At 45.3% G+C, this 20,228-nt stretch overlaps 1 protein-coding gene across 5 annotated transcripts in view; it reads right to left on the bottom strand.

The window, feature by feature from the left end:
• Window positions 1-20,228, bottom strand: part of PMFBP1 (polyamine modulated factor 1 binding protein 1) — a 1,053,891-nt gene that overhangs the window by 217,946 nt on the left and 815,717 nt on the right. For all 5 annotated transcript variants that reach the window (XM_029608277.1, XM_029608279.1, XM_029608278.1 and 2 more), the window contains one exon: window positions 16,963-17,116. In XM_029608277.1, coding sequence (XP_029464137.1) covers window positions 16,963-17,116 — 154 coding nt within the window. The remainder of the gene's footprint in view (window positions 1-16,962; window positions 17,117-20,228) is intronic.

Consider the following 20,228-nt stretch of genomic DNA (forward strand, 5'->3'; position numbering starts at 1 on the left):
ACTGAGCTGCCAGCTGGGGCTTCGAGGCTCTTTGTTGCCTGGAGCAACCTCGATATCCCTGATGAGACTGATGGGAACAAGGAGTCTGAGGAAGGACTTCCTATTCCCGAATCTTGATAACCTCCTGGATGAGGAATGTGGGTCTGGAGTGCTAATGGAGAGCTGCTCAAGGGTCACATGGTGGTCCTGGATTTGGGCCATTGTGTCCTTGACCTTATCTCTGAAGAGAATCGCTCCTGCACCTCTGGTCTGAAATCTGAGGCCTGCAGCAATGCAAGCCTGTGGGCACCTGTTCCCACTAATGACACACTTGATGCATCTTGAAAACATCGTAAATCAAATGGACCTTGTGTTTCCCACATTGCAGACCCTTATGCACTAGTAACAGGAAGGTGTCTTGCTGCTGCTGAAGCAATTTCTCAACAACATCCTGCACCTGCTTCCAGATGTCCTGCACACAATGGCTCATGTAGAGATGGTAGCCAGCTATGCAAGCAATAAACATAGCACCCTGGAACATCTTCTATCCAAGAGCATCCATCAGTCTGTTATCCTTCCCCAGGGGCACAGAGGAATGGGTCCTAGAGTGCTTGGCCTTCTTGAGAGCAGATTTGTTGATGTTTGTTGAATCAGAGAACCTTTTGGACAAGATAAATCATGTCTGCCTTCCTGCTAATGGCAAACACTGTGAGGGAGTGTTCCCACATGCTTAACAGTAATTCCACAAGGATCTTGTGTACTGGACTGCCACAGCCTCCTTGGGAGGCTTCACGAACTGGAGTATATCTACCATTTTTTGCTTGATATCCTCTTCAGTTACCAAGTGAAAGGAGTTGGCCTCCACCATCAACTGGACAAAACCTGCAGAGGAGAGGTCCTCTGGCAGGACTTCCTTGGCTTCTCTGGAGATGGAGCTGAGGGGAGACCATCTGAAGCATCAACAGAGATCATGGATGGGTCATAGGTGCCCTCATTTCCACTGTCACTGACTGGGGACAGGGTCCTAGGTGCTAGGTCTCCACCCATGGTGTAGGCATCAGTGGAAATGGATAGGGTGGTCCAGGCTCTGGTGTTTTCTCCAGCATTGGGGAACTAGTCTTAAGATTTTTTTCTTGCAAAAGGCCATTTAAAATTTAAAATGTATTAACTATTTGACCGTTTCCTGCAGTTAAATGATGCCGATGTCTCAAATAGTAATTTATTTGTTGTTTTGAAGGCTTTACCTATAGTTGTAGGTTATTTTATTATGTTATTTTATATATGTATATAATCATCTTATGTACGGTTTTTTGTATATTGCCTTGTCGGCAGCCTGCTGACAGACGACTTACGGCTAGGCGACAGACTGCTTACCAGCATCGCGGAAAGCCACGCTGAGATGCTAAACGCGCAGCCAGATAAGAGTGTTTCTCTTGCATCTATTGGGCCGGCAGGATTTGCATCCGACTCCCTGAAGAAGGAGGCTCTCTTCAAAACACTGAGTGTTGGTACAACGTCGGATTTACCCTCCCATACTTACCCGCACCATACTTTAGCTCTCTAACGTGAAAATTGGACTGGAGAGCACTGCAGATAAGTACACTTAGACGGTACAGCTTCAGGCACGGAAGCGGTCTCAAGAATAAGTGCATACAGATGGTACAGCTTCAGATACGGAAGCGTTCCCATAAAATAGCTCATAGTGACCAATGATTAAAAAAGGCCCTTGCCACTGAAAGCTTGTATAAGCTTGTAGCCTTCGGGCACTATATATGAGGTCACTTTGTGTTTCCCCACTCATATATTTCACAGGATTTATATTATTATAGTATTTATCATTATTTCCTGTTGCTAGTGGATCCTATAATTTTTGTGTTTATGTTTTTCTGCACAAGATGTGGCTAACCACCTTCATCCTGACTCACAGCGATGCCTGTTGCTGAAAAAAATGTTCACCTCATTTTATCAGCTGTTGCACTTCTCTGTTCCGGAGTACCTTATGTCCATATTGGACTCTGACCAACTACGGAACTGCTTCTCACCCTCAAGCCAGCTGAATGATATTTCCAGTAATCCAAGTAAAACGCCAAGTCTTCAGTACCTATAATTGAAATGCCTTCACCTTATTGACGTTAATCTAGCAAAAGCTTCACCCTTCATTCTGACTGAAAGAACTGTAATCTATGCCAAGTGCTTCTCCAATCTACAGATGGCACTGTCGACTGTGTTTCCACATGACAGCCATCTTGTTTCCTGCAACTTGTATTTATACAGACATTTAGGCAATCAACTACAAGAGTTTGGTACTACTTCAATTCATCTATTTTGACTTCATTCCCAGAAGACTTCATTCCTTGACTCTGCTTGCTTCCTACCAACCATCAGCACACCAGAGGGCTCAACACAAAGGGAAGGTGGTTGGCAGAGGTAGAAGATGCTAAAATTCCTTCTTCCATTCTTATCAGCATGGATTCACCTTTTCCAAGATACTAAACTGTGCCCTCCTGGACAACTCACCGACAGCAATCATCACAGTGGTCTATTAATACCAATTCTAGAAGGTTGACAAAGCAAACTTTTCAACTTATATTTCTATGGACTTCTTCTAACACTTATCATCCCTTGGCTTCAAGAATCATCATCCACCTTCAACCTTCCTCACTCCACTGAACGTCACTTCATCCAACCATGAATTCAAGTCCATGCTGATCTTGCCAATCTGCTGCTAATCTGCTTCATCCTAACCCAGTTATATTATTTATATAGAAGGCCCAAATCTTCTACAAGAAAATTGTCAATTGCACCCCCATTCAAAAAATGGACGAATAACTATAAAAGCTATGGATGTTTTGTATCTTTCATAGAGCTTTTAAAAGACTGTGATTTTCTCTTCATCTCTGAAGTGCATCAATTTTAACTTTCCTGTCTACCATTATGCTAATGTTTCCATGATTATTTCTGCTTCTGTATATCCTACCTCATCAAGTGAAAAGAAGATAACTATCCCCATTAGATCAATCCAGTTGGTACAAACATTTTAACTAGTGAAAATGTTCTCCTCCTTAGAAGAGCAAAAGCCAATGAAACTAGCAAAAGACTGATAAAGCCTTGACAATAAATTTCCTTACTTGCTGAGGTGGTTATGGTTATGGATAACAAAATAAGGACTGAAAGAACTCTCCTTTCATGAAGAGCTTGTTTCTCTGATTGCATATGGAATTGTTGTAAGGTATTTTAGGGTATATATAAGGGTAATGAAGTAAGTGGTGGCATGGTAATGTGTAAGAAAAGTTTTAGTTTAGTTTTATTCAGTTAAAATATCATTACTACCTTGTATTTGCTCTGACCAATAGTAGCTCTCAGAAAAGGTTAAGTTCCAGAAGTCCATCCACTTCCCACAAACATTTACATTAATACAATGAATAAAAAATTGGCCAGTTCCTGCCTCCTTTTTCTAAGGGAACTAATCAAAATTCTAAATGATAAGACTGCAGATAATTTTTAATTTTAATATTTCCTATGACCTGAAGCACAGAACTTAGCCCTTGTGGAATTTTAGATTTAGATTATTATATGTCATGTCATATAAATGACGAGAAGGGGGGATTGATGTGGGTGCTCATAGGCCCTTAGTTGCAGTGAAATACTTTTTGACATTTTACACAAGAAGTCATTATTCCAGTTCTCCTAAGTTTTTTTTTTTTTTTTATCACAAGCAGCCTTTAACAAGTATAACATTGTAACATGATATTTGTGCTACAACTTTGTACTTGTTTTCCTTGACAGTTAGATACTATAAGCTAGGTAAAAATGCAGAGAGAACTGGACCAAGAGGTCCTAAAAACATATCTAGAACAAGGAGAAAGCAAATGTTGCTTACCTGATGTAACAGGTGTTCTCACAGGACAGCAGGATGTTAGTCCTCACAAATGGGTGACATCGAGGATGGAGCCCACCACGGAAAACTTCTGTCAAAGTTTAAACAGAACTTTGACTGGCCCCTACTGGGCATGCCCAGCAAGGCACTGACCCTGCAGCCAGCAGGGGTCTCCCTTCAGTCTGATTTTCAAAGCTACAGGCAGTGCCTAGAAAGTAAAAACAAAACGAACCCAACACCGCGGGGTGGCGGGCGGGTTTCGTGAGGACTAACATCCTGCTGTCCTGTGAGAACACCTGTTACATCAGGTAAGCAACATTTGCTTTCTCACAGGACAAGCAGGATGGTTGTCCTCACAAATGGGTGAGTACCGAGCTGAGGATGTCCTGACTTGCACCAAATGTACCCAACGACGTGCAACAGGCAGTACAAGTGGGGTGGAATTTGGGAAAGGGCATCCGCACCCTACCGGGAAGGTGGAAGGGTGTTGGTACATCAGGTTGGAAAAAGGTTACGCAAGACAGATTGGCCGAAGATGGAGTCCTGTCTTCCAGCTTTGTCCAAACAATAGTGGGCTGCAAAGGTATGGAGAGAACTCCAGGTTGCAGCCCTGCAGATGTCAGGAAGCGGCACCGATCGAAGGTGTGCCACTGACGTCGCCATGGCCCTCACAGAGTGTGCTTTGACACGGTCTTGGAAAGGAATGCCAGCCTGCTCATAGCAGAAAGAAATGCAGTCCGCCAACCAGGAGGAAAGAGCCTGCTTACCCACAGGTTGTCCTAACTTGTTAGGATGGAAAGAGACGAATAATTGAGTGCTCTTCCTGTGAGAAACTGTACGGTCTAGGTAAAAGGCTAGAGCTCGTTTACAGTCTAGGGTATGCAGGGTCTGTTCTCCAGAGTTGGAGTGGGGCCTGGGAAAAAAGATAGGTAGTATGATGGATTGATTGATATGAAACTCAGAAACTACCTTAGGTAAAAATTTAGGGTGAGTGCGGAGTACCGCCCGGTCCTGCAGGAGTTTAGTGTAAGGCGGATAGGTAACTAGGGCCTGTAATTCACTAACCCTGCGAGCTGAAGTGATAGCCAAAAGGAATAACACTTTCCATGTGAGATACTTTAACTCACAGGAGTGCAGAGGTTCGAAAGGAGGTTTCATTAGACGACCAAGAACCAGGTTAAGGTCCCAGGATGGGGCCGGAGGCCGTAAGGGTGGCTTCAGATGGAGCAAGCCTTTAAGAAAACGTGTTACTAGGGGTTGTACTGAAATAGGGACACCCTGTACACCTTTATGGAAGGCGGCTACCGCACTGACATGCATCCTAATGGAAGAGGTTTTAAGACCTGATTCAGAGAGATGCCATAAATAGTCCAAGAATTTGGAAATTGGACAGGAAAGGGGATCAAGGGACTGAGAAGTGCACCATGATGTGTACCTTTTCCATTTGTATGAGTAAGACTTTCTTGTGGAAGGCTTTCGTGAAGCTATCAGGACTCGAGAAACGGAATCTGAAAGGTTGAAAGGCTGAAGGACTAACCTTTCAACATCCATGCCGTCAGGGACAAGGCTTGGAGGTTGGGATGGAGGAGGCATCCGTCGTTTTGAGTGAGGAGATGCGGGTCCTTTCCCAGAGGAATGTGCCTGCGGATGGAGAGATCCTGGAGTATTGGAAACCATACTTGGCGTGGCCAGTAAGGTGCTATCAGGATCATGGTTCCTCCGTCCTGGCGTAGCTTCACGAGAGTCTTTGACACAAGAGGAAGTGGGGGGAATGCGTAGAGCAGACCGGTTGTCCACTTGAGGGAGAATGCATCCCTCGGCCGAGAGTTCTGGCTCCGAATGAGAGAGCAGTAATCGTCCACTTTGTGGTTCTGAGGGGACGCAAAGAGGTCTATGCGGGGAGAACCCCACTTGTGAAACAGAGAGGTCGCTACCAGAGGATCGAGTGACCACTCGTGCGGTCGGAAGACACGGCTCAGCCGGTCTGCCAATACATTGTCTACTCCCGGCAGGTAAGTGGCCCTGAGGTACATAGAGTGGGAGAGGGCTTCCGCCCAGATCTGCGCAGCTTCCTGACACAGAAGGAAGGAGCCTGTGCCTCCCTGCTTGTTTATGTACCACATGGCCACTTGGTTGTCCGTCTGGATTAAGATTATCTGATGAAAGAGATGATCTTTGAAAGTGCGGAGCGCATAGCGGATTGCTCGAAGTTCCAGGAAATTGATCTGGTGTTCGGCTTCCTCGTTGGACCATAGCCCTTGGGTTTGAAAATTGTCCACATGGGCCCCCCAACCGATGTGGGAAGCGTCGGTGGTTAGGATAACTTGCGGATCCGGTGGAAGAAAGGGTAAGCCCTGAAGGAGGTTGACCTGAGTCGTCCACCAAGTTAAGGATAGGCGCAGCGCTTGTGTGACTGTGATTATGGAGGACAGAGGCTGAAAAGCTTGAATCCATTGTTGTCGTAGAGTCCATTGTGTTACCCTCATGGCTAGTCTGGTCATGGGAGTGACTTGAACCGAGGATGCCATGTGTCCTAGGAGAACTAGGAATTGGCGAGCTGTGGCAGTGTCTTGAGACTGGAGCTGGTGAGCTAGGGACATGAGAGTTTGGACCCGTTGTAGCGGAAGGTAGGCCTTTGCCTGTAAGGTGTCCAAGTCTGCCCCAATGAAAGATAAGGTTTGAGATGGGACGAAGCAAGATTTCTCGTAATTGACAAGAAACCCTAAGGAAAGGAGTGTGTTGATTGTCAATTGTAGGGAGGACCGGGCAATCTGAGGGGTGGAGGCCCTGATCAGCCAGTCGTCCAGATAGGGGTATACGTGGATACCTTCCTTCCTGAGGAATGCTGCTACAACTACGAGGCATTTGGTGAAGACCCGTGGAGCAGATGCCAGACCGAAAGGCAGTACTCGGTATTGATAATGGTCGCGGCCTACGAGAAACCGCAGATATTTGCGATGGGATTGTGTTATCGCAATATGGGTATAAGCTTCCTTGAGGTCGAGGGAGCATAGCCAATCCCCTTTCTGCAGCAGAGGGAGTAACGTGCCCAGGGTTACCATCTTGAACTTTTCTTTTTGCAGATACTTGTTGAGGGCTCGAAGGTCTAAAATTGGACGTAGCCCTCCTGATTTCTTTGGAATTAGGAAGTATCTGGAATAGAATCCCTTGCCTCGTTGAGAGGGAGGAACGAGTTCTATAGCATTTGATTGCAGAAGAAGAGATACTTCCTGTTGTAATTGAGCCAAATGGCTGGATAGACTCCACGCTTGAAGCGGCGGGGAGTCTGCCGGAAGAGTTATGAAATTGAGGTGGTAACCCTGTGCGATAATCGCCAGCACCCACTGGTCTGAGGTAATCCGTATCCAATGCTGTAGAAAGTGGCACAGACGACCCCCTACAGGGATGTGGGGGAGTGGGATATGGCATGTGCTCCGAGTCGGGAAGTCAAAGGCCTGCCGCAGGCCCGGGGGGTGGGGCTACAGCAGGTCTTTGTTTCCGAGGTTGGCGTGGCTGAGGTCTGGTGGAGGATCGAGCCGGACGAGGCCTAGTCGACGGAGGGTAATAACGACGTGGCCGAAAGAATGACTTTTTGGAGTCCTTCTTAGGTGGTGGTTTGGAGGATACCTCAGATGGAACAGACGAAAGTTGTTTCAACGTCTCGTGGTGATCCTTCAATTCCGCCACAATTTGTTGAATCTGTTCTCCGAACAGATTATCCCCTAAGCAGGGTAAATCGGCTAGACGATCCTGAACCTCTGGGCGAAGGTTGGATGATTTTAACCAAGCCCAACGTCTGGCTGAGATGGCAGTAGCTGAGACTTTCGTGGAAGCATCGAAGATATCGTAGGCCGTTCGGATCTCGTGCTTCCCAGCTTCAAATCCTTTGTGAAGGAGGGCTTGAAGCTGTGGCTGGTATTGGTCCGGTAAGGTGTCAGCGTAGTCCTGCATTTGTTTAAGGATAGCTCTGTTGTACTGAGTCATATAAAGTTGGTATGAAGCTATACGAGATATCAACATAGCCCCATGATACACTTTCCTTCCCACACTATCAAGAAATTGGTTGTCCTTGATAGGGGGAGTGGAAGAGTGTGGCTTTAAACGCTTGGCTTTCTTTTGCGCAGACTCAACTACAACAGAGCGATGATCCAGTTGAGACTTCTGAAATCCTGGTGCTGACTGAACGAGGTAGGTTGAGTCAGCTTTTTTATTGACTGGTGACACAGATGAAGGTGATTCCCAGTTTTTCTTTAAAAGATCCAGAAATACTTGGTGAATGGGGATGGAAGCGATGATCTTGGGGGCATCCAGAAATTGGAGCAGCTCCATCATTTGGTGCCTGTCATCGGTCTCAGATTGCAGCTGAAAAGGCACAACTTCTGACATCTCCTTTACAAAATTTATAAAGGAGAGATCTTCAGGAGGAGATCGTTTTCTACTCTCTGTAGGAGATGGTGGGGATGGTAAATCTGTATCTGAAGATGAATCATCACCCCAGGTATCATAAGGATCATGTAAGGTTTGCTGTCCTGAAGGACCTGGTAGAGGATCCAAAGGCATCGATGGAACCGGTGCTGCAAGCGGAACAGTGAACGGCATCGAGGGCTTCGGGGCCACCGATGGAATCGGTGCCGATCTTGGAATCGATGGAGCCGAAGGATAAATCGGTGGAAAGGTATGTGAAGGCACCGATGGAACGACACCGGACGGAGGAATCCGGAACGGTGTTTCTCCTGTCGATGAATGTCCTTCCGGAGATGATGGTGTAGTCGGTGCTAATGAAATCACCGATGGAAGGGCGCGCATAAGTGCCTCCATACGATTTAGTATCGGTGCCAACGCTTCCACTATAGGCTCGGTGGTCGGTTCCATCCTCGGTGGCAGAGTCGGTGCTGAGGTCGGTGCCTGAGGCGGTGCCGGAATCGGTGCCGGAGGCGGTGCCGGTGGAGGCTGGAATCTTCGCATCGCATTCTCGATGGCCTCCTGGACCAGCCGGTCCAGTTCTGCCCGGAGACCAGGGGTAAGCATACCCGGCTCGACGGGAGAGGGAGGCTGAGGCAGGGCCGGAGGGACCACCGTAACCGGTGGGATCACGGCCCCCGCACCCCGGGAGGGTGAGGGTTTCCTCGGTGCCTGCGAACGAGACGTGGACGGTGCCAGGTCCGACCGAGGCTTTTTCTTCGGTGGCTCGGCCTGTTCAGAGGTCGATGGTTGCGGATCCTCGACGGGCCGAGACTTGTGCCGTCGATGGCGATGCTTATCCTTCCGATCTCCTCGGTCATCCGGGGAGGGGACAGGAGTCGACGGCCGAGAAGTCATCGATGGTGGACGGTCACCGGCGGGTTGGCGATGGTGGTGCAACTTCGACGGTGCCGGTTCCGATGACGTCGATGCTATCGATGGCGTTGGGGTGGGTGCATGGAAGAGGAGCCCCATCTTCTCCATCCTGGCCTTGCGACCCTTAGGTGTCATTAAGGCACATTTGGTGCAAGTCAGGACATCATGCTCACTACCCAAACATAAAACACAAACCCTATGGGGGTCAGTGATGGACATAGTCCGGGTACAATCCGGACATCGACGGAACCCCGTCGCCATGGCTTAAGGCCAAATTTAGGCGCGGGCTCAGTAAGTTCCCACAGGCCTCAAGGGCCAAAATCGACGGCCGCCGATTAAAAAAGGGAAAAAACTTACCGGTTTCCGCGAAAGTGACAAAAATTTGTCGAAGGGAGACCCCTGAGGGGCAAATTTTCTTCGGATAGAAAAATACCGAATTCCTGTCAGGAACGTGGTAAGAGAGCTCCTTTCACCGCGTGGCAACTGCTGCGCGGAAAAAAGAAGACTGAAGGGAGACCCCTGCTGGCTGCAGGGTCAGTGCCTTGCTGGGCATGCCCAGTAGGGGCCAGTCAAAGTTCTGTTTAAACTTTGACAGAAGTTTTCCGTGGTGGGCTCCATCCTCGATGTCACCCATTTGTGAGGACAACCATCCTGCTTGTCCTGTGAGAAGGCCAGTTGACATTTCATCTAACATTATAGAAATATTCTTAGAACAGGCACAAGGCTGCTTACATCACAAAATTCCAACAAAACATTTACATATGAGACGAGAATGAAATTATCATATGGCCATTTAGATTATTTATAATAGAAAGCCAATCATTGAAATTTTGACAAATATGTAACCTAGTTTAGGGGTTGGAAATATACAACTGTAAATTCTATTGTTATGAATGTGGACCCTTGTATCGCGGTAACAGCTACCGTCGAAGGGCGAGGCCTGTTGAACTGAAGACTTTTGCTAGAAGACTTCACCCTGGAAGCATGCGACCCCCCAAGGAGAAGCCCGTAGGGGTCCGGCCACTGGGACTTAGGCGACTCCTCCGAAGACTGTAAGAGGTCTGGATGCAGGCGCCTCCTGCAGGTCGTGGGTTCCAGACGGCTGGCGCCTCCAGCAGGTCGTGACAGTCTGAGGATGACAAATAGAAGAAAAATCCAAGTCCAGTCCAATGTTCAGAATACCAGCGGGATCCGAATCCAGTCCAGGGTCGAAGCAGGAGAAGGGTCCGAAGCCGTACCAGGGTCGAGACAGGAGAAGGGTCCGAAGCCGTACCAGGGTCGAGACAGGAGAAGGGTCCAAGTCCGTACTGGGGTCAAGCCAAAGAAGAATCCAGAACCAAACCAGGAACCAGCCGGAAGAATACACGAACACCAGTCCAAAGTCAGCAGCCAAGAATCAGTCCATGGAGCAGGGAAGAAGCCGGGACGAAGAAACAAGAACCAGGAGCCAGGAACACACTCGAACAGGAACCTTAATACCAAGGCAAGGACTGACTGCACAGCCCTTGCCTTAAGTACAGGAAGCAGGAGGAGGAGCTTCAGGAGGGGCCATGACACTTCCTGTCATGGCCCCTTTAAGAAATCTTCTTAGCCGCGCACGCGGCCCTAAGGGCTGAGTGGGAGGAGCTGAATCGCCGCGGAGCCATGCTGCAGGATCAGCGATGGCGGCGGCTGAAGAAAACAGGAGAGGAAGCAGCCTGCCCAAGCAGGCCTCCTCAGGCCACCCCGGCGATCCGGGTAAGCAATCCTCAAGGGCCTTACTTCTTCTGGGGTTGCCTCAGTCGCGGCTGACCGCGGCCGGCGGCCATGACACCCGGTCCTGGCTGCGGCCCGCCGCGGCCGACGCTGCTAACATCTATATAATGCTTTGTTATCAGTAAAATCATTTGAGAGGGAGTTTATGTTTCTGTTGCACTCTGCCTTTCCATAAGGTACCATATTATTTAATGTCTAAGATTTATATTTCATAGCATTTAATAAAAAGCTTTTCTCTACAGCTGTTGGCTTTAAACGTCTATTTTCAGAGAACCCCAACACCAATGATATATAATCAGCTGATAAGCATGCTGCCTCAGCTCCCATTCTCCTGGCTATATTGTATTCAGACTTAGGAAGTATGCTTGCATATTGTCTTGCCCTGCAATGTGTATGGCTGACAATCGCATCAAACTGTTTTCTGCCCAAAGAAACAACAGAGCTGTCTCCTCGGCTTTTCCCCGACTTCAAGTTCTTCCCTGCTTCTTTACGTATGAAACTGCTATAGCAATGTTGCATACAACTGAAATTTCTCTTTTCTTGATCAAAATGGAACAGAGCTAGCCTTATTGCTCTTTTTTATAACAAGTTTATGATCCATAACTTGTCTCTCTCGGACCAACAACCCTGCATGTATTGGCTTTGACTATGGGCCCTTCAGCCTTTTAGACTGGCATCTGTTACTACAACAATCCACTCTGGATCCTCCAAAGATACTCCCTTCTGAAGATTCAAAAAGTTTGCCCACTAACTTAGGCTTTCTCTTATTGATTCTGAGAGGAGCAAACTAACCTCGTATCCTTGTAATTGTGGGCTCCATTTTGTTAACAGATCTGTTTGTAATGGCCTCATATGGGCTCTTGCCCAGGGACCTAAATCCAGTGTGGAGGTCATAACTCCTAACAGCTTGTGATGGGTGATGTGGGAGTAAGCCCTTATTGCTGTGGCATAGTTGATGCTGCCTTGTAGATGAATCTATGAGACCTAGACTGACAGCCACCTCTCCTGCAGCTTGAGACCTTGGGTTCTGGAAGCAGGCAGCACTTAGGTGGATCCTTAGGGTGGTCAGGTAAGCATGAGTCTGAGGGTATGTAGGGGTCAAGAAAGGCAGCAGATTGAAGGAGCAGAGGGCACACAACAGACTGGTGTGGTCAGGTCCAAGCAACAGTCATGCTCAAATCCATAGCAAGAGGTCAGGTCCAGAAGATCAAGCCAGAGGTGGACAAAGACACACAGATAACACTGGAGATAGGAGCCAAGGGTGGACAAGGCAAGACTGGATGAGCAGACTAGACAAGGAAGGCTGGACGAGGCAAGGCTGGATGACTCAAGAATGAACAGGAATCAGAAACAGGAAAAGGCAGGAACTAGGAACTCAGGAGCAACACAAACTGCCGGGATGCAGGAGATCAGTTGCTGAGACATCTGAGGGGCGTTTGGGGAAGCTTTATATAGGGAGGTACCACTGATATCATCATAGGGCACCACGGGAACTTTCCTGCTGTGGCCCCTTTAATGCTCAATGCACACTGCATTCTCACACATAGGAGGGCACAGGTCATGGCAGCATCTTTGTGGGAGTGTGCTGCTCTTGGCGGTGTCTTCATTGCAGCATGCCACTCTTGGTGACATCTGTAGCAGCAGCATCCCCACCGCATGTGGGGTGCTGCATCGGCCATAGTGTGGCGGCTTGTGGGGCCATCCTGTGAGCCACCTATCATGATATACTATTCTCCAAAGTCCCCTCCCCCCTTCTCTGGGCCTGGGTTTATAGGGGAATTTCTTCTGGAACTCTTTCAGCAGCTGTGAGACCTGGAGAGGAGAGGCTGGTTCCCAAGAATTCTCCTCTGGCCCAAAATGTTTCAATGAGATTAAATATTAAACTTGATTCAGAATCCTCCAGGAATCCAAAGTTTCCTGGACTTCATATAAGGTATCTTCTTTGGCTGCGACTTCTGTGGGTTGAAGTGTTGGTCTGGACAGCCAGGAGAGGATGCTGATTTCAGTAAGGATACATGAAAAACATCATGGATCCGTAGAGATGGGGGTAGCTTTAGTTTGTAGGCTAGCAGCCCCAGCTGCCGCATGCTTGGAAATGGGCCCATGAATCAAGGTGCAAATTTTAGTGAGGGCATCTTTAAATGTAGGTTCTTCACGCTGAGCCATACCAAGTTCCCAGCAAGGAGTTAGGACACTGTGTTTCTTGTCTGCCAGTTATCCTGCTGCTGATTCACGAAGGCTTTAGGAAGGCCTTGAGATTCTGATTTATCCACTCTGTTTGCCCATTGCTCTGGGGATGGTAAGCCAAAATAAAATCCAAGGTAATTTCAAACTTCTTGTACAGACTTTTCCAGAAGCAGACTGTTCACTGTACTCCCCGATCTGACAGGATGTGAAGGAGAAGCCCATGCAGATGGAAGATATGCTGGGCAAAGAGTTTAGCCAATTAAGGCACCAAAGGGAGGCCCAGAAGGTGCATGAAATGTGCCACCAATATGATGGTGTTGCCATTTGAGAAGGGAAGGTCAATGACAAAGTCAGTGGCCAAGTGTGCCATGAATAAGAGTTCTTGAGCTCAAACTTGACCTTGTGGGATGTTATAGCCACTTGCCGTGTCCCCTTTATGACTCAATGCGCATCACACGCACACTTGTAAGAGGGCCCAGGTCATAGCGGTGTCTTCATGCTGCTCTCGGCGTCATCTTCATTGGAACATGCCACTGTCAGTGGCGTCTGTAGCGGCGATGTCCCTGTTATATGCAGGGACCGGTGGCGGTCATGGTGAGTGCGGCAGCTCGCAGGGCTGTCCCTTGAGCCGCCTATTGTGACATAGCTGAAGATAATCCCATGCTTTGGGAGCTGCTTGCCTTGCAAACTTTTGTACTTTGACTGATTTTTTAGATTTCTCTGTGCAGTTAAAGGGACCCATCCTATGCGAGTATTGAATTGGGCACCCAAATGCTCTAAATCTTGTGTCGCTATCAAATTGCTTTTCTCAAAGTTGTTTATCCAACTCAGCCTCTGAAGCACAGATACCACACGATTTGCCACTCAAACTCTCTGCAGATGAGTTGTTTCTGATTAGCCAATTGTCTAAATAAGGATGCACCATTATACCTTCTCTTATGAGACATGCCACCACTACAATCATTACTTTGGTAAATGTTGTCAATCCGAAGGGTAATGACCTGAACTGTTAATGCCTCCCTAAAATGCAAAATTGTAGATATCTCTGGCTGTTCTCTGCCATAGGGATATGGAAATATGCTTCCTTTAAATCAAAGGATGTCAGATATTCTTCCTTTCGTAGAGACAAGACCACTGATCGAAGGGTCTCCATACGAAAGTGTGGTACATGTAAAATCCAGTTCATTAATTTTAGGTCTAGAATTGGTCTGTACAACTCATCCTTTTTTGGAATCAAACTGAACATGTTCTTTGCTACTCCTGACTTGCAGGCACAGGACGCACTGCCTACAACAGAATCAACTTAAGAACATAACTTGCTTAAAGTCAAATGTATTTCAGCCACCTTTTCTGCTGACCGTGCGGGAGAAATAAAAAAAACAATTCTTCATAGGTTTGGCTAATTCTGGGACATATCCTCTTCTTATAATGTCCAAACCCAACGGTGTGAAGTAATGTGGATCCAGTCCTTAAAACTCTTGAAGCCTTCTCCCCATAGGAATTATCAAAGAGTAGATCTGCAAACCTTCATTGAGCAGCTTGAGAGGCAGATGAGGACCGTGATACCTCCATCCATGACCTTGCACCATGAAAGTACTGCATCCTTCCTCTATTTCTGCCAGGTGTGGTACAAACTGCACACCTGGGCGATACTTCATGGCCTCTCTAAATTGACTACATCCTCTGAATGGGTGATAGCCTAACCTGAATCTATCCTCAAGTAATCTTTGTGGTTTAGACTCACCTAAATTCTTTACCAATTTTTCAAGCTCCTCACCAAATAAATAACACCCCTTGAAAGACAATCTGCACAATCGTATCTTTGACCACAAATCCAATGCCCAATGGTGAAGCCATAACTGCCTTCTTGCTCCAACTGAAAGGGCCAAAGCTCTTGTTGAAATCCTTATTAATCCTGTGTCTTATTAAGCCATATAGCCCATCAGCTAAATAGGCAGTCCCAGACTCCAACTTACCCAGCTCTTCCGATTCAGACAGCTGTTGTATCCAATGCAATAAGGCTCTTACATAACTATTATAGATTTCCATCTGCAAAGCTAAAGATCATGCCTAAAATGTATGTTTTAAATTGAGTTCTAATCTTCAATCATGAGCATCCTTTAATGCAGCTCTATCCTCCACCGGTATTGGTAGTCTTTCTTGCAACTGTCACAACCATGGCATCAACTTTGGGCAGATAAAATAAATGCTTCAAAGTGTAAGTAATTTACTACATTCTGACTCTGGAGACTCCCACTCAGAAAACACACTTGCCTCAATTTCTTGAAGCAATGAAAAAGAAGTTGATACCTTATGTTGGCCTTTTAGAATAGGATCCCAATCTGGGGTTTCTGGAACTTTATCCTCAAGACAGTCTTTGTGCTGTGATAACCTGTGCTATTAATGCATTCATCTCCTTCCTATGAAATAATCTCTCTCATCTTCTCCCCCAGAATTAATTTTACCTTCCTCCAAGGAATCATAGTCACTTTCCACATATTTCATGTCTTAGACCGGCGGGCACCATATATTCTGATGTGCTCCATTCAGGTATCCCTGTTATTAATTTCCTCCTTTTCTGAGGTCTATTCACTTCCCCTTTTGAAGGTCTCACCATGAGAATTACCTCTTCATTCTTAGCTTGCAATGCTTGCAATGCTTAATGTAAGAACCTAAAAAATTCTGGGGAATATATAGATGAAGAAGAGCTTGCTCCTTCTAAATCAGCACCCAAATTCAAATCACTCTTTGAAAATAAACGGGGAGGCTCTTTAGTACTCAAAAACTCAGCCTAACAGGACTCCATCGCTGAATGCAACAATTTCAAAATTATCGCCGCTTCAGTCACCATGGCTGGATTTCCCATCTCCAACAACCTCAGCAGAGCTTTAAAACTGTTTTACCTGCACTCTCCTGAAGAAACTGACTCCCCCATTTGTTTTATAGCCTACTGTACTGATGTGGTCGACTTGCTTCTTTCAACAGAGCCTTGGCAAACTGTGCAGAGCGGAGAATCAGCTGACAGCCATTAAGAACAATTGCCATACTGGGTCAGACCGAGGATCCATCAAGCCCAGCACAATGTTTCCAACAGCGGCCAATTCAGATTACAAGTACCTAGCTGTTTACCACCACAGGATGAGCAGAGTTTCATTTTTTTCGCTAATAGTAAGCTTTATTTGTCTTACCTTTCTTAGATACCTCTAGAGTGTTTCCTCCTAGAGAATTTATGAGCCTTTAGAAACTTAAACCCTAAGATTTAGGGATATAAAAGCTTCATTAAATGACAACTTGTTTCTCTGCAAAACATGAGTTTAGCCAAATAGAAATTTTTAAAGCTTTCAAAGCCTGGCTGACATACCAGCTCTAAAAAGGACTTAAAACAATAAAAAAACCCCACCTTCCAATCTTCTTTAAAATATAGCTATAAGGGTGTGTCTTCACAACCATCTCATCTAACTGCTGGAGACAGAGAACACTGATCATATTAGTTCTATTAGTGAACTATATGATAGCGATGTTATTTAAAAAAAATAATTTGGAATTCTGTCTCCAGTGGCTGGATGAGAGGACAAACCCATCTGTTCCTGACTGGTGGCACAGAGGCAAAGGAAGGGCAATTCCAACTAGAACCAGATACTAAAAAGAGGTAGAAGCTTTCGGGGGGTATGAGTGAGGTATCCTAGGAATGGGTGAATCGGGCCTTGATTTCTGCCTGCGTGGCAGAAGCAGTCCAGTCTTGGCAGAGTTAGACTTAAAATGGGTTCAGACATAGAAGGGACAGACACTGGACAAATTAGGTACTCTTTTCCCTAATTTCCACATACCTGCTGCTTTATCACTTTCAGCTGTTCCCTGCTGTCCATCAACTCCTGTTTCATCCTGGCTACAGTCTGCTGCTGTTTCATCTCTTCTAGAGCTGAACTCTCATAGTTCTCCTTAGCCTGTCTCAGCTCTGATTTTAGATGCTCTATCAGTTTCCTGCAAATAAACTCACAATTAGAAAGGTATGGGACACATACTGCAAGCAACAGAGACAAGGCATGGGACAGTCACTGAGACAGAGAGGCAATTATTGATGTGTGACAGTCAGTCACATATATAGATAGAGAACACATGTGGAAGCAGTTAAAGAAACAGAAAGCAGACCTGGGACATTGAGAGAGTTAGCAGATGTAGGACAGTCAGAGAGAGAGAGAGACAAAAAGCAGGTGTGAGACTGTCACAGAGATAATGCAGATTTGGTTCATGGAAAAGGAGTATGTGTGCTGGTGTGAGACAGTCACACAGATAAAGCAAAAGAGAGAATGCAAGGGAGTACTATCACATAAACCAGGTAAATGACAACATTCTGCCCATATTTTGTTTTTCTTGGAAACTTAGGTTTATTGTTTATTAAGATAAAGCATAAATCAATGGATAATAGAAAAGAGTAAGAACATAATAAATTGCCATAGAGACAGACTGAGGGGCCATCAAGCCCAGCATCCTGTTTACAACAGTGGCCAATCCAGGATACCAGTATCAGGAAAATACCCAAAATGTAAATAGATCCCATGCTACTAAAGCTGGTAATAAATAGTGGCTATTACCCAAGTCAACCTGATCAATGGCAGTTTATGGACTTCTCCAGGAACTTATCCAAACCTTTTTTTAAGCCCAGCTATGCTAATTGCCTTAACCACTTCCTTTGGTAATGAATTCCAGAGCTTAATTATGCTCTGAGTGAAATAGAATTTTCTCTGATTTGTTTAAAATGTGCTACTTGCTACATTCATGAAGTGCCCCCTGATTCTTGTATTATCTGAAAGAGTAAATAACTAATTTAAATGTACCCATTCTACTCCTCTCATGATTTTATATGCCTCTATCATATCCCCTTCTCAGCCATCTCTTTTCCAAGCTGAACAGCCCTAACACCTCTTTAGCCTTTCCTCATAGGGGAGCCATTCCATCCCATTTATCATTTTGGTTGACCTTCTCTCTACCTTTTCCCGTGCAACTATATCTTTTTTGAGATGTGTCGACCAGAATTGCACACAGTACTCAAGGTGCGGTCTCACCGTGGAACAATATAGAGGTATTATTACATTTACTGTTTTATTTACCATTCCTTTCCTAATAATTCCTAAAGTTCTATTTACTTTTTGGACTGCTTCGCACACGGAGACCATGAGTCCACTATGACGCCTAGATCTTTTTCCTGGGTGGTAATTCCTAGTAAGGAACCTAATATTGTATAACTACAGCATGAGTTACTTTTACCTATGTATGCATGTGTTAAAAAATGTTATCTGCCATTTGGATGTCCAGTCTTCCAGTAAAGCAAGGTCTACCTTCAATTTATCACAATCTGCTTGGATTTAATAACTCTGAACAATTTTGTGTCAACTGAAAATTTGATCACCTCACTTACTGTTCCCCTTTCCAGATGATTTATAAATATATTAAACAGCACAGGTGCCAGTACAGATCCTTGAGACACTCAGCTCTTTACTTTTCTCCACTGAGAAAACTGACTATTTAATCCTACTCTCTGTAATCCACAAAAGGACACTGCCGTCTAACCCACAACTTTTTAATTTTCTTAGGAATCTCTCATGGGGCACTTTTTCAATCGCCTTCTGAAAATCTAAATACACTAAATCTACTAGCTCACCTTTATCCATGTTTATTAATCCCTTCAAAAAATATATCATATTTGTGAGGCAAGACTTCCCTTGGGTAAATCCAAGCTGGCTGTGTCCCATTAAACCATGTTTATCTATATGTTCTGTGATTTTGTTCTTTAAAATAGTTTCCATGATATTTTCCGGCACTGAAGTCAGACTCAGTTGTCTACAGTTTCCCAGATCACTCCTGGAGCCCTTTTTAAAGATCAGGAGTACACTGGCCACCCTCCAGTCTTCAGGTACAATGGATGATTGTAATGATAGATATAAATTACTAGTAATAAATCTGAAGTTTAATTTTTGAGTTCTTTCAGAACCCTGGCTTGTATGCCATCTGGTCCAGGCAATTTGCTACTCTTCAGTTATCAATCTGGCCTACTGCATCTTATAGATTCACCGTTATTTTGTTCAGCACATCTGAATCATCACCCTTAAATTGTTTCAGGAACAGATATCTCCACAACATCCTCATTAGTAAACACCTAAGCAAAGAATTAATTTAGTGTTTCAGCAATTGCCTTATTTTCTCTAAATGCCCCTTTTAAACCTTCAATCGTCTAATGGTCCAACTGATTCCCTCACAGGCTTCCTACTTTGGATATATTTTAAAAAGTTGTTATGAGTTTTTGCTTCTATGGCCAGCTTCTTTGCAAAGTCTCTCTTAGCCTTCCTTATCATTGTTTTACATTTAACTTTCCAGCTGAATCCTTCTTCCAATGTTTGTAGGAAGTTGTTTTGGCAAAAACAGCCTCTTTCACCTTGCCTTTTAACCATGTCGGCAGTTGTTTGGTCTTCTTTTCCACCATTTTTAATTCATGGAATATATTTGGACTAGGCTTCACAGATATTTTTATCAATGAAGAAAATAGTTATAAAAAAATTTTGAAAGATTAGTGCTAGAGCTGTAGGTTTACTTAATGTTCCCCTTCTAGTCATTAAGTCAAATTTGATCTTGTTATGATCACTACTGCCGAGTAGCCCTGCCACCGTTACCTCTTGTACCAGATCCTGAGTTCCACTAAGAATTAGATCTAAAATGGCTCACTGTCTTGTTGGTTCCTGAACCAATTGCTCCATAAAGCAGTCATTTATTCCATCCAGGAATTTTACCTCTCCAGCATATCCTGATATTACATTTAGCCAGTCAATATAGGGGTAATTGAAATCTCCAATTATTACTGCGCTGCCAAAATTGTTAGCTTCCCTAATTTCTCATAGCATTTCATTATCTGTCTAATAATTTTGGCCAGGTGGACAGTAGTATACCCTGATTGCTAGACTCTTACCCAACACACATGCGATTTCTACCCATAAAGATTCAACTGTGCATTTAGGGCTGGATTTTAAAAGCCCTATGCACGCTGGGCCTATTTTATAAAGACCTGGCAAAATGCGTAAAGCGCTGGGACGCGTCTAAGTCT

Source organism: Rhinatrema bivittatum, chromosome 7, assembly GCF_901001135.1.
Source record: "Rhinatrema bivittatum chromosome 7, aRhiBiv1.1, whole genome shotgun sequence".
NCBI lineage: Eukaryota > Metazoa > Chordata > Amphibia > Gymnophiona > Rhinatrematidae > Rhinatrema > Rhinatrema bivittatum.